Raw genomic sequence first — 15,237 nt, forward strand, 5'->3', positions numbered from 1 at the left:
TGGGGGCGTTAAAACACTGTTCTGTGTGTTACGTGTAGCCACCAGGGTAACATGTTTGCTCTGTGTGTGTGCTACTGGCAGTCAAGGGAGGGTCAAATCACTGCTGAGTGTGTGTTACTGGCAATGCAAGAGGTAAAATCATTTAATTTAGGGGGCAGTAAATTGAATAAAGTCACTGTTCATATGTAAAATACATATATGTAAATATATTTATATTTGGGCGGGAGAGATTTCCACTTTTTGAAACATATATTGTTCAGGATGAAATACTTACATTTTCAGTTAAATATACCAGACTTCTGCTGCGATATAAACTATACATGGCAGTAATCTGCAAACGTGTAAAGAATGATCTTTATGTTTTACTTTATAAACGTTACAGCATTATATAATATGCTCCCTTTACTAAAATGTTGGGTGAACGACACGATTAATAAAAATAGTTTAATACAGCCTTCACTTCTGGTTTAAAGCTTTAAAGCAATGAGCCCTTACAGATTTCTCTCACTCATACACCACACTGGAATTAGAAGAGTTAATATGTCAAAAACTGTGACGAATCCCGCCCTCCTCTTGTATAAGAGTTTTATCCCGCCCATCTCCTCAGCGCTTTAACCAATCGGTGCGGAGTGCATCCTGCAGCGGTCCAATCAGCGCTCCCCTTACGCCCGGACCGTTGCCCCCTGGGTGTGCAGAAGACCCCGTGAAGCTGCTATATAGTACTACTAGTACTCCTTTACTTCCTCGTTAACGGCCTTTACTGTCTTCAAGATGAAAGGACCCACTCATGTGCAGCTGAACACCGGGGCGCAGATGCCCATTCTGGGGCTGGGCACATGGAAGGTGAGTGTGCGCTTTAGCACAGGGCTGCACGGCCTCCGCTCTCCTTCATGGGTATAAAATCTGTGTCTGGCTCTTTGTGTATGTAGTGTACACAATATATATAATTCTACAAAATAAAAATCTAATCGGACAAATATAGTAAAACATATAATGAGCACCGGAGGTTTAATATAAAGAAAATATCCCTAAAGCGCAATGATGCGGGAGCAGAATGAAAATGGTATAATAAGTGCACGTGGGGTTTTTAATTACACATAACGTAGAATATGCCTACACTATATGAATATATATGCTTGCGTTTGTAAACTAATAGAATTGATGTTATAGGAATACAAATACATTTGACCTTTTGTTTTCTGTCATTTTAATGCACACAAATAGCATGGTTAATATGTGATGTCCAGCAGATCAAATCCATCTGAAGACTTTAACAGTAATAATATGATTCCAGTTCTCATGCACATTAAAGGGGAAATAAAACCATTTGTTTCTGATTTAGATAGAGCATATCATTGTAAACAACTACAATTTTACTTCTTTTATTAAATTTTGCTTCATTCTCTTGGTATCCTTTGTTAAAGGAGCAGAAATGCACTACTCTTTGTTTATTGAAAAGCACGGACATATACTTAGGAGCCTGCCCATTTCTGGAGCACTATATGGCAGCAGTTTTGCAAAGACACCAGCTGGCAGCACTATTTCCTGCCATGTAGTGTTCCAGAGATGCCTCCATAGATAGCTCTTCAACATAGAATATAATGTGAACAGAGCCGGCTCAAGATATTGTGCTGCCTGGGTCCGAGAATGAATTGATGCCCCCAGTAGTAACAATATTGATTAGCATATTAACCAACTAGTCTGGCTGCTGACCTTACTAAGCCTGCCTACCTGCATCCAAACAATGCTTATGTACAACTATGCAATAAGTGGGAAGGAACTACCTACCTTTAATGTTGCCCCTGACTGGTTCTGTGTCTTTATGCATAATGAGGTTATGCTCTTGGGAGCCTGTGACTTCCCCCATGGAGACTGGGCACAGGAGTGGTCTAGGTCTCACAGTAACTGACTCAGACACTGAAGTGCTGCCCCTTGTCAAGTGCTGCCTGAGTCCATTGGACCCACTTGGTCCCATGGTTGAGCCGGCCCTGTATGTGAACAAAGCAAATGTTGACAATAGAAGTAAATTGGAAGCTTTTTTTTTTTTTTTTTTTTTTTTTTAATGGTATGCTCTGTCTGAATGACAAAAGAACATCTTGGCTTTAGTTGCCTTTTGTACATATAATCTGAGATAAGGTATCAGGAGTAACATTTTAGGGCCATATGAATAATCCCAGCTTTATGTTGTCAGCATTTGACAGAAGCTAGAATATTATTTTAACCAGCAATTTGACCATCAACCTGACCTCTCTTTATGACCCTCGTTTTAGATTATGTAGCGTATACAGCCTGTAGTAATCAGTAAAGGGAAGTATGTAATGTGCACTACAGGAAATTGTTGGCATTCAAGTTTTGTCCTAAATATAATTTAGAATTCTCATGAATGAGTGCCCGGTTTTTAAAAATACTATTAAAATCAGGGACGCTTTCATTCATTAAACTTTACGTTGCAGCGTTTTTAATAAAAAAAAAAAAAAAAATTAAAAATACTTGCCTTTTTTGTTTAGCAAACACAGACCGCGATTCTCCGCCCGGAGTGCCTCTGTACTTAGCACTTCAATGACAAAACTGGCTTCCTCCAATCACGACGTGGCCTCACAAGACAGACGCTCGGGTGAACGCCATGATTGAAGGAAGCCGGTTTCGTCATTGCTGGGGTAAGTACAGAGAAGCTATGAGAGTGGTTCGTGTGTAGTGTGACTTACATTACACAATGTATACTACAGGACACCACTACAGCCACTCGACTGTCCTTTAGGCTTCAACACAATATAAACGCATGTTTAGGATTACAACTCCCATAAATCTCTGCTGCCAAATAGCCATGAACCTTAGTGTATTGTAGGGGTAGAACCTATTACTTTGGCCGTGTAACAATCTTGGAATTTTATTTTCCAGGTAGGGCCACAATACACACTGGTTAGTATGCAGGGTAACCGAGACCAAGGGCTCACATGCTAGTCAGCAGATTTGAATTGTAAGGATCCATGCTCACTTGGCAATGAAGTTTGGTTAAACCCTGTCTGAAATGTTTATCAAGTCCTCAATACTCTCCTGGTTTAAGTTTGACAACCTTTGCACTTGTATACATTACGTGGTCACTTTTTAGTGACTTTGCTAAAGAAGCAATTAACTCTTATATGGCTGTACTATAAAGGATTAAAATTCTGTACATTTGTGCAAGGGTCATGCACAATAAAATCTAAGTGCTTGTGAGATAGACTGTTTACTTTGAACCCCATAGGAAATCATAGCTCTGTAATGAGTTTTACACACATTGGTGTCCTTATGACTCAGACATTTTCCTGGTAAGGAGTGTAGAGCATGAAACTCAATTTTTTTTTTTTTTTTTTTTTTTTTTTATTTAGAAAGAGCATGTAATTTTAAACAACTTTTCAGTTTACTTCTATTGTCTAATCTGCTTCATTCTCTTGATGATTTTTTTTTTTTTTAAAAAAGCATATCTAAATAGTCTCAGTAGCTGCTGATTGGTTGCTGCACATAGATGCCACTTGTGATTGACTCACCCATGTACATTGATATTTCTTCAACAAAGGATAACGAAAGTGTGAATCAATTTCTTTAATAGAAGTAAATTAGAAAGTTGTTTAAAATTGTATTTTTTTTTTTTAAATTTTATGTCCCTTTTTAAAGAACATTTTTTTAAAATATGGAATTATACACAGACACAAATAACCTAAGATTTGAAGGCAGCATATAAATGTATATTGTAATATATTTTCATGCTTTAAATAGAACTGGTGCTAAGGAATTCATATAGCTATGACAAAAGCCGAAACGCGTCATACGTTAATTTCTATTATGATTACACAGTTATCTTATTCATTGTTTTTAATGAATTTGTAATAAAAGCTTTTCAGTCAGAACATACAAGACAGCACAGATCTGTTTTGTGGCACCAATTTATGATTAGTGAACCCAGCAACGGATATATATATATATATATATATATATATATATATATATATATATATATATATATATATATATATTTTTTATGGGTTTCTATGTTACATTGAGTTTAAAGTGAAGGTAAAGTTTGAAGCTTTTAAATACATAAATTCATTACTTAAGCTTAGCATAATCTAATCGCTAACTTAGAGTTTCTATTACTTTTACAATTTTCAATGTACATACATTTTATCTAAACGCTACAGTTTTGATGGCGGCGACTCCCCTCTAGTTCCTGCTTTGTTGGTCTGTGACGTATAGAGCGGTCCCACCCGCTCTATACGTTTCTCAAAATCGTCTACACGATGATCAGATGCTCTGATCAACCGCGCAAAGCGGCGATTCAACTCTACTGCGCATGCAAGGCCATTATCCAAATGAGAAACGGGAGCGCGCAAGGGATTCAATATAAACAATAAAGAATAGCGCATGCGCAGAGGATAAAGGAGGCAGGTGATATGGAGTGACGGCCTCCTAACGGCCAGATTATCAATTGGATAATAGAAGCACGTGATAGAGCCAAAAAACAAGTTGAATTTGTGGACCAACAGTAATTGATTTAAAACGCTAATAACTCGAATTACACTAAAAGTTAGAACGTTTGATGAATGAAAGTCATACTGATTTTCAACAAAGAATGACATACTGGATCGGCATCAAGGTAAGTTTACCTTCACTTTAACAACATACAATCTGTGTCCATACTCGTTAATTATGGTTCTTGGTTATCTGCTGTATTTCTTAATAAGTATAATATGTATATATTATATTAGAATTAAATGCACATGTGATTTATACAGTGGAAATGTTTAAATCTAGATGACACTCTCATTCATTGGAATGCTACCATGAAGGACATTCATATTTATATATTATTGGGTAGGGGTACAAAAGAGAATCTAATCCTGCACTAAGTATTACCCATATTGATTAAAATGTGTCTTGCTACTGATAACTGGAGCCAGCTATATCACAAATTAGGTTATTATATACTGACAAAAACTCATATAATGTTAAGGATCCTTAAACCATTTATAAGTCAGCGACCAAATGTGTGTAGTAAAACAGGCTCACTAAGCTAATACAAATCTAAGGAAGTTGGTTATCAGCACCTGCGTTCGTGTGCAAATATAGCATTAAGTAATTGCTGCAAGTTGCAAAGCCTGTATCCAGGGAAAAACACATTAAAAAGCAAGATTAGTTCTTGAATACATCACACAACTTCACTGTTTTAAAGGGACATTAAACACTAAATAAATCATTGCTTGAATTATGTATTTAGAGCAAAGATTAGATTGAAAATAATTTGTACATGTATTCTTAAAAATATTAGTTTAAATATTGAAAAAAATAAGGGTAATGTTATGGCCATAAAACAATGGGCGCTACCATATTGTAACTTAGGTTACATTTTTTTTCTGCTGAGACCAATTAGGAATGGGTATAAATGGCTAACTAGAATGTGGAATATAGCCGTGTCTGCACTTGCATGTTTAACATTAATTGGAAAACTATATTGCAAAGTTATTTTGCTGCATGTAATTATAACAATTTTATATTAAAATGTTTGTAAAGATTAACGTATTACTGCCCAGTATCTAAAAATAATCTTAAAAACAGAGGCACTTGAATTCTTTAAAATGTAGACAGACGCTCCATTTTTAAAAAATGTTTATCATTGTGTAATGGTAAACCATACCGCCATTCCTCCGCCCGCATCTTCTGCTGTATTTAGTAGATCGATGATGAATCCAGCTTCCATTACGTCCAGTACGTATATAAACCACTCTATGCAAGCCTTAATTAAAATAAGTAATTTCCACTGATTTTATGATGAAAAGATAACTATTTGCAGACATTAATCCATATGGTGAATGCTCACAATTGCTGTGTAGGGCTTGTGTGTACCTGGCTTTGAATCTATTCAGGGGATGCCAGATGATGACTGGAGTGATTCTTTGCTCGGCCTTCAAGGACAACTGGAAAGTAGAAGGGGTCTTATGGAAATGTATATCATGCTAATCACCCCTTTATCTGGTTGGATCTTGTTATAGGTGCCCATTTCTAAATGACAGTCCTCACAGCACACTAACAGGCTCATTTTAAGGATATCTTTACTAGACCACATCAGCTGATCAGTAACCATGACTATTAACCTGCTCTAATAAAAGTTAAAGGGACATATATTTTTTTTTTTTTTGTCTTTCATGATTTAGAAAGTGCATGTAATTAACAATTTTCTAATTTACTTATTTTATCTAATTTGCTTCTCTCTCTTGATATCCTTTGCTGAAAACCATATCTAGATCTGCTCGGTAGCTGCTGATTGGTGGGTGCACATAGATGCCTTGTGTGATTGGCTCACCCATGTGCATTGCTATTTATTCATCAAAGGATATCCTAAAGAATGAAGCAAATTAGATAATAGAAGTAAATTAGAATGTTGTTTAACATTGTATTCTCTACCTGAATCATGAAAGATACATTTTGAGTTTAGTGTCTCTTTAACCCTGAAATTATGGCCTTTTAGTGTGCCCCAATGACTGGAATTGAGAAACACTGCTCTAGTATGTTAGCTTAAAGGGACACTGTACCCCAAAATGTTCTTTTGTGATTCAGATTGAGCATGAAATTTTAAGCAACTTTCTTATTTACTCCTATTATCACATTTTCTTCTTTTTTCTCTTGGTATCTTTATTTGAAATGCAAGAATGTAAGTTTAGATGCCGGCCCCTTTTTTGGTGAACAACCTGGGTTGTCCTTGCTGATTGGTGGATACATTCATCCACCAATAAAGTGCTGTCCAGAATAGGAGTAAATTAGAAAGTTGCTTAAAATTGCATGCTCTTTCTGAATTACAAAAGAAAATTTTTGGGTACAGTGTCCCTTTAACATTCTCTGGCCAAATGCATCACGTTTGTGCAGTAAGTGGTTTGCATGCCCCCAAGACCCTCACGTTTGTGCAGTAAGTGGTTTGCATGCCCCCAAGACCCTCACGCTTGTGCAGTAAGGTGTTTGCATGCCCCCAGCACCCTCACGCTTGTGCAGTAAGGGGTTTGCATGCCCCCTGCACCCTCACGCTTGTGCAGTAAGGGGTTTGCATGCACCCTCACGCTTGTGCAGTAAGGGGTTTGCATGCACCCTCACGCTTGTGCAGTAAGGGGTTTGCATGCACCCTCACGCTTGTGCAGTAAGGGGTTTGCATGCACCCTCTCGCTTGTGCAGTAAGGGGTTTGCATGCACCCTCACGCTTGTGCAGTAAGGGGTTTGCATGCACCCTCACGCTTGTGCAGTAAGGGGTTTGCATGCACCCTCACGCTTGTGCAGTAAGGGGTTTGCATGCCCCCAGCACCCTCTCGCTTGTGCAGTAAGGGGTTTGCATGCCCCCAGCACCCTCTCGCTTGTGCAGTAAGGGGTTTGCATGCCCCCTGCACCCTCACGCTTGTGCAGTAAGGGGTTTGCATGCACCCTCACGCTTGTGCAGTAAGGGGTTTGCATGCACCCTCACGCTTGTGCAGTAAGGGGTTTGCATGCACCCTCTCGCTTGTGCAGTAAGGGGTTTGCATGCCCCCAGCACCCTCTCGCTTGTGCAGTAAGGGGTTTGCATGCCCCCCAGCACCCTCACACTATTTTGTATTTTTATGAAATGAGATGAATTCATTTATCGCATTCTGCAACGTTTGCCCCTTTGAAGATGTCTGGGAGTAATTTTTTTTTTTTTTTTTTACTTCCCGTCTCCGTGGATTTGAGAAATTGCAATAAAACTGTAAAAGCAGAAACCTCTTGCAAACTAAAATATTCCATCTGTAAATACAAAATTCAAAGCAGAACTATTTAGGAAATATTGTGGTTTAGAAATTATTTTATGATCCAGATCAATTTGTCTGTTGAGAGACACAAAATGGGTGGATAATGATTAGAACTATTTTTTTAAAGGGTGTTTCTGCATCAGCTTTACATACAGTGACTTTTCATTTGCTGCTTGCCCAGACTGCCCATTTGGTTCAGCTGCACCCTCATGTCTGAGGCTTCTCTGTGCTAATAACCAGTAGAATAAAGCGGACTGCACACTCTACAGCCTCTGTACGTTTCTGATAAACTCAAAATTAAACTTTTATGATTCAGATAGTGTAATAAAAAAAATACAATTTATTTAAAATGTACTTATTTCGTTTGGTATCTTTTTGATGAGGAGCATACTTAGGTCAGCTAAGTAGCAAGCACAATGACAACCATTTTGCAGCATGTATAACCTTAAAGCATTCCTGCAAAACTGCTACAATATGTTACAGACTTGCATATACTATAACTGTGTTAAACCTATGCAAAAGGGTTAAACACACAGTTAAAGTGCTCTGCCAGAGCAGCAGGTCACTACAGATTGCTAACCTGAATACATCTGGTGAGCCAATGACAAGAGGCAAATGTGTGTAGCCACCAATCATCAGCTAGCTCTAAGTAGTGCATTTCTGCAACTGACTTTATAAAGGCCAGTAAACACCTTGAGATTTTTATTTAAAATGTTTAGTTATGGATAATGAAACCACTTTTGTAATAGGTTTTCATTGTTTGTTGTCCCCTTTCTCATGTAATGTTAGCTCTGAGCAATTTCCTATTCTCAGAACTTGAAATGCACCCTGCTGGCTTCTCAAGGGCTAGCTCTGCTACATATCTGTCCATAATTAGCTTTATCAGATACTAGTCGATAAGACTGCCCAAAGGGCAGTCTAATTTTTGTTTAAACTACAGATGTAGAAACAACCTATTTTGTAACTTTTTTTTTTATATATCTATCTATCTATCTATCTATCTATCATACATACATGGAAAAGCCTGGCCAGAGGGCAGTCTTTTGTGGTGACGGAACCACCCTGCCATTTTTGGAATCAACTTGGATGCTGCTTACGCGGCATCCAGGTGAATTCTTTCACCACCCTGCCATCCAGGTGGATTCTTTCACCACCCCTTTTGCTCGCTCTCCCTCTTACCCCCCCCCCCTCTTTTACTCTCCCTCTTTCTTCCCCCGCCCCCTCTATTTTGCTCTCCCTCTTCCCCCCCCCCCTCTCTTTTGCTCGCTCTCACCCTTCTCTATCTCCCCCTTCTCATTTGTGCGCTCTCACAAAGACGGCCCCGTCACACCTTGCTGGCCCCGCCCCTTCACGCCCGGTTGTCCACCCAGGTCAGTTTGCCCACACCTCCACCAGCAGAACATCGTAACGATCGGGCACCTGGCATCATATGGAGGCTGAGCACCGATCACGCTCCAGCTCCATATGCGGCAGATGCCTGAAGCTTCAGAAGCTCCAGCTGTTATGTTACAGCTGAGAGCTGGAGCTCCTGAAGCTGTCTGTCGCCACGAGGCGGCTGCGCGCGCATCTAACATTCCTTTGATGATGCATGTGCAACTGCTGACGGCGACGGACATTATAAACGTAATTATTATATAGATTATAAACTGCATTGTTTTGCAGTCACTAACGGTAGGACATTGTCTGAAGACTATTTTTATTTTTTTCCATAGCAACACAACAAATGTCAGGAGTTAAAGGGACAGTAATCCTTGCAACTACAAGACATTTCTGTTGTGTTGCTATAGCCAAGTCTTAAAATGAAATTTAATCAATTTTTTTTTTTTTTTTTAATTAACTGCAATTCCTTCTTCAAATCTCCATATTCCACCCAACATTTGCCTTATTTGGAGGAGCCACTTTGGGCTTTAGTTCACAGGCAACAATGCTAGCCACTGTCATAAATTTACTATAAAATGATGATGGTCCACAGTCCTCCATAACACATGGGATGAATTTCATGCCACTAGGAGGAGGTCAAGAACTCATACCAGAGCTTAAAGTCCCTCCCATCTCTCTAGTTTTGTTCTTGGCCTCGTAGGAGTTGGTTGAGAATAGAGGTATTTCCATCTACTAGCTTATGGAAAACAAATTGGGAGCTCAAACCTATGTTAGACCAGAGTCCTTGGGGGTATCATTTACAAAGAAAGGACTCTTTACGGCAGCTGAATGATACAGTGACATAAGAATAGCCTGTTATGTGCGCAGCATTTCCCTAGCGGGACTTCAGCCATAACTACCCTCAGGTGTCGTATGAACTCGTCCCTAGCCTCCCACCTGAGGTACTTGGGTATTTCCTACTGAAATCCTCTGCTGTACTCGATACCTGCACTGTATGGGCTCTCTATTGGATACTGCTAAAGCTGCATTGACATAGATTGACATGCCTGGTAAGCCAGTGGAGGGGTGCTGCATAAGGTAAATGACTTTACACAGCACAGAGAATATTTGTAAGTACTCTGACACAGGTACAGCATAGCCAGGGAACGTAACCTGCACTCCTCATGATTGATTTTTTTTTTTTTTTTTTTTTTTTTTTTAAATTTTGTATTTTTTCTCCATATGACTATCTACCCTATCCTTATCGGGGACATGGTCAGGGAAGCCTGTGACCATTTGCAGCCGTCTGGCTACTCTGGGGATACTTTTGGGGGCACTTTGTGTAATTAGGTGTGTAGCCCTTTAAGAAAACTGCTTTGTGCAGTGAGCTGTTCAACAGAGGCGGCTCCGGTTAGGCAGGGGAACAGTGTATAAGATCTTTTATGCTTGGTGCACTATTATTTGATTAAAGGAATCGAGTGGCTTTTCTCCCATGGTAGCTCCGCCTCCTCAGTGTTCCCAGGCTTTTTCTCCTCAATCCGGAGTTTCTGCAGCTAGATTTGTGTTTTAAACAGTTTGGGCCAGATTCCAAAGTTTAATTTCTGTGCCTGCCAGTCCCAAGATGACATTTCAGTTGCTCCGTATCTGGATGAAATAAGACTGCAAGCTTTTTTCACTAGCTATTGCTCCTACCCACATGCTTCTTTCAAGACCATGGTTGGAGTATCAATGTACCTAAAAGCTCCCTATAGCCTGCTATAAGAGTAGCATTTATAGGAGTCATAATAGACTTAACCCTTATGCATCTAGATACTGACGGACTGTGGACCTTCATCATTTTTAGAAAGAAAACTAAATTTATGCTTACCTGATGATAAATACTTTTCTTTGGAAAGGCCCCGCCCGTTTCAGCTTTTGGGTGACTGTTCTGACACCCCTGCAGACCCTGCTTTGTCTTTCCTACCTATATGTTAAACTAAGAGAGAGAAGGGAAGTGGGATGGATTTAAGCTCTGATATGGCTTCTTGACCTCCTCCTAGTGGTGGGAAATATATACCATATGTTATGGAGGACTGTGGACCAACATAATTCGGAGAGAAAATAATTTATCAGGTAATTTTTTGTTTTTGCAGTTTTTATCTGATAGTCAACTGATCAGATCGCAACTGCAACCGTGGGCAGTAAGTAGTTGTCTGGCAATAAGCTTGTTATTGGTGACTTTACACAATGGCAATTAGGTAGGATATCATTTATGAGTTGTGGAGTTCACCAAAATATGCAATCTCACTGCCTTTTAAATCTATGCCAGGCTTGAGCAGTACTGGACCCTGGGGCACCTTGGCATGTCAAGATTTGCAAATATAACAAGCTATTAGTGGAAAGAGGTTTAAAAATCCAGGGAAAAAAAAAAATCAAAATCGGGGACATTTGTGACATTTACTAACATTGAATGTTATCTTTATCTTGTAGAGTTTTTCTGTCATACAGATGTGAGAACTTAATTCACCTACATTATTCCATTCTGTATAAATGAATGTAAAGGGTTAAGTGTATTGCAGCTGTATAAATAGTATTCCCTTTATAAATCGGTTTCTGTCTTCTCAGTCTCCCCCTGGCAAGGTGACAGCAGCCGTGGAAAAGGCCATCGATGTTGGCTACAGACACCTCGATTGTGCCTATGTGTATCAGAATGAGAACGAGGTGGGCGAGGGCATCCAGAAGAAAATCAAAGAGGGAGTGGTGAAGAGAGAGGACCTGTTTATCGTGAGCAAGGTACTAGTCAAGGAAGTTGGTTGCTATAGTTACTTTCTTTATTGTGATAGGATTAGGTAGCATTTGCATTTAGTAATATTTCTCTTTTTAAAGGGCCATAATAATCACAAAATGACATACTCTAATTCGTAAGAGCATGTCATTTTACAATCATCAACCCTGCACTACCGTGTGTTTAACCTTTGCAAAATCCAATAAGCAGCGCTAGTCTCACAACTCAGATGTGCAATCGGCAGTGATCTGTGGAAATATATCAAGATACAGGAAATGAATTGCATACCAACTGTGCTAACAAAATTACTATGTTAAAGTGATGGTAAATTCTAGAGTTTAAAAAAAACTAGGATTTACCATCGCTAAAAATAAAGGCAACCTTCATTCATCTGTTGGGGGGGGGAAACAAAAAACTGATGAAAAGGTGCCTTTTAGCTAAGCGTTTCTGACGGCCCACGGGAATGCTTATTTCTTCAATAAGATGAAGGTGGCCTTTATTTGTAGTGATGGTAAATCCTAGCGTTTTTGAAACACTAGGATTTACCATCATTTTTAAAACCTCTTTCTTTCTAATGACACGATGAATCCACAGATCATCTAATTACTATTGGGAATATCACTCCTGCCCAGCAGGAGGCGGCAAAGAGCACCACAGCAAAGCTGTTAAAGGATTACTTTCTGTTATAATTTTTAAGCTAAACAACTAACATATTAAAGTTAATAAACATTAATTAAAACCTACTGACCTATATTTTCTCCAAAACGAAGTTTCATAATGTTCTAAAAGTTATATCTTTTATTCGCCGATGATGTCACGTTATCCTGCCCACTATTTTCAGCACTGCATGTTCAAAATACTTAAACCAATAACTTTGTGTTTAAAGCGCCATTTTGAAACCTAGGTATTGTAAACGGATTGATACAGAGCAAAGGATACCCACGGAGTGGGTTTGGAAAACAATTAAATTTGCAGACAAGATTTCTGATATACGGTAGAGATATGTTAATGAAATGCTATTGATAAAAAGCGTATTTGGGGTAGTTAGTTAGTAACAGGCATAGAAAATATTTACTTACAGTGGCCCTTTAAATATCACCTCCCTTCCCTCCCACCCCAGTCATTCTATTTGCCTACTTTAGAGCAAGGAAGTGGTAATGTTAGGTGTTAAACTCTTTCTTGAAGAAGAAAGATTGTACTGCTTTGTACTAGGGTGTAGCCAAAGTCCACATCAGTCTCTTTAGTAGGGCAGTGGTGGCTTTAAAGCAATGGGAACTTGTGGGACATAATTCTCACTGCGCCGCCCATATAATTTATGCTGCCCTAACTCTGTAAGCCTGAGTATAATTACTCAGTCTTTTTTCCTTTCCACAGGGCTATGTGAGGGAGAGGACCTCTCAAACCTGGTGAGCTGCCTTGCTGTCGGGCAGATTTGTGAGGTAAGTGCTGACTTTTTCTCTTGTAAGGTGTATCCAGTCCATGGATCATCCATTACTTGTGGGATATTCTCATCCCCAACAGGAAGTTGCAAGAGGACACCCACAGCAGAGCTGTTATATAGCTCCTCCCCTAACTGCCATATCCAGTCATTCTCTTGCAACTCTCAACACGCATGGAAGTAGTAAGAGAGAGTGGTGAAAAATAGTTAGTTTTTTATCTTCAATCAAAAGTTTGTTATTTTAAATAGTACCAGGGTTGTGCTATTTTATCTCATTCAGTAAATAGAAGAAGAATCTGCCTGAGTTTTCTATGATCTTAGCAGGTTGTAACTAAGATCCATTGCTGTTCTCACATATTTCTGAGGAGAGAGGTAACTTCAGAGGGAGAATGGCATGCAGTTTACTCTGCTATGAGGTATGTGCAGTTGCAATTTTTTATAGAATTGGAAATGCTAGAAAATGCTGCTGATACCGGATTAATGTAAGTTAAGCCTGAATACAGTGATTTAATAGCGACTGGTATCATGCTTACTTTCAGGGGTAATACCCTTATAAAATTGCAATATAAAACGTTTGCTGGCATGTTTTAATCGTTTTTATATATGCTTTGGTGATAAAACTTTATTGGGGCCTAGTTTTTTCCACATGGCTGGCTTAAATTTTGCCTAGAAACAGTTTGCTGAGGCTTTCCACTGTTGTAGTATGAGTGGGAGGGGCCTATTTTAGCGCTTTTTTGCGCAGTTAAAATTACAGACTGAGACATCCAGCTTCCCTCAGAAGTCCCCTGAATGCTATAGGACATCTCTAAAGGGCTCTAAGGCTTTCCAAAGTCGTTTATTGGGGAAGGTAGGGCCACAGCAGAGCTGTGGCAGTTTGTTGTGACTGTTAAAAAAACGTTTTTTGATCCGTTTTTTTTAAACTAAGGGGTTAATCATCCATTTGCAAGTGGGTGCAATGCTCTGTTGGCTTATTATACACACTGTAAAAATTGTTTGTGTAACTGCCTTTTTTCACTGTTTTTCAAATTCTGACAAAATTTGTTTCTCTTAAAGGCACTGTACCGTTTTTTATATTTGCTTGTTAACTTGATATAAAGTGTTTTCCAAGCTTGCTGGCCTCATTGCTAGTCTGTGTAAACATGACTGACATAGAGGAAACTCCTTGTTCATTATGTTTAAAAGCCATGGTGGAACCCCCTCTTAGAATGTGTACCAAATGTACTGATTTCACTTTAAGCAATAAAGATCATATTCTGTCTTTAAAAAATGTATCACCAGAGGAATCTGACGAGGGGGAAGTTATGCCGACTAACTCTCCCCACGTGTCAGATCCTTTGACTCCCGCTCAAGGGACTCACGCTCAAATGGCGCCAAATACATCTAGGGCGCCCATAGCGATTACTTTACAAGACATGGCGGCAGTCATGGATCATACCCTGTCAGCGGTATTAGCCAGACTACCTGAATTTAGAGGTAAGTGAGATAGCTCTGGGGCTAGACTAAATGCAGAGCATACTGACGCTTTATGAACCATGTCTGATACTGCCTCACAATATGCAGAAGCTGAGGAAGGAGAGCTTCAGTCTGTGGGTGACGTTTCTGACTCAGGAAAGATACCTGATTCTGATATTTCTACATTTAAATTTAAGCTTGAACACCTCCGCGTGTTTCTCAGGAAGGTTTTAGCTGCTCTGAATGACTGTGATACAATTGCAGTGCCAGAGAAATTGTGTAGACTGGATAAATACTATGCAGTGCCGGTGTGTACTGATGTTTTTCCAATACCTAAAAGGTTTACAGAAATTATTACTAAGGAATGGGATAGACCAGGTGTGCCGTTCTCTCCCCCTCCTATTTTTAGAAAAATGTTTCCAATAGACACCACCACACGGGAC

The 15,237-nt window shown here is 39.3% G+C and overlaps 1 protein-coding gene across 1 annotated transcript in view; it reads left to right on the top strand.

Annotated features, from left to right (window-relative positions):
• Positions 1 to 654: 654 nt before the first annotated feature.
• The window catches only part of LOC128664195 (aldo-keto reductase family 1 member B1), a 64,312-nt gene continuing 49,729 nt past the window's right edge, over positions 655 to 15,237 (top strand). Inside the window, exons 1-2 of the mRNA XM_053718960.1 lie at positions 655 to 843; positions 11,745 to 11,912. Coding sequence (XP_053574935.1) covers positions 772 to 843; positions 11,745 to 11,912 — 240 coding nt within the window. The 5' untranslated portion in view covers positions 655 to 771. The remainder of the gene's footprint in view (positions 844 to 11,744; positions 11,913 to 15,237) is intronic.

This window comes from Bombina bombina, chromosome 6 (genome assembly GCF_027579735.1).
Source record: "Bombina bombina isolate aBomBom1 chromosome 6, aBomBom1.pri, whole genome shotgun sequence".
In the NCBI taxonomy this organism is placed as follows: Eukaryota; Metazoa; Chordata; class Amphibia; order Anura; family Bombinatoridae; genus Bombina; species Bombina bombina.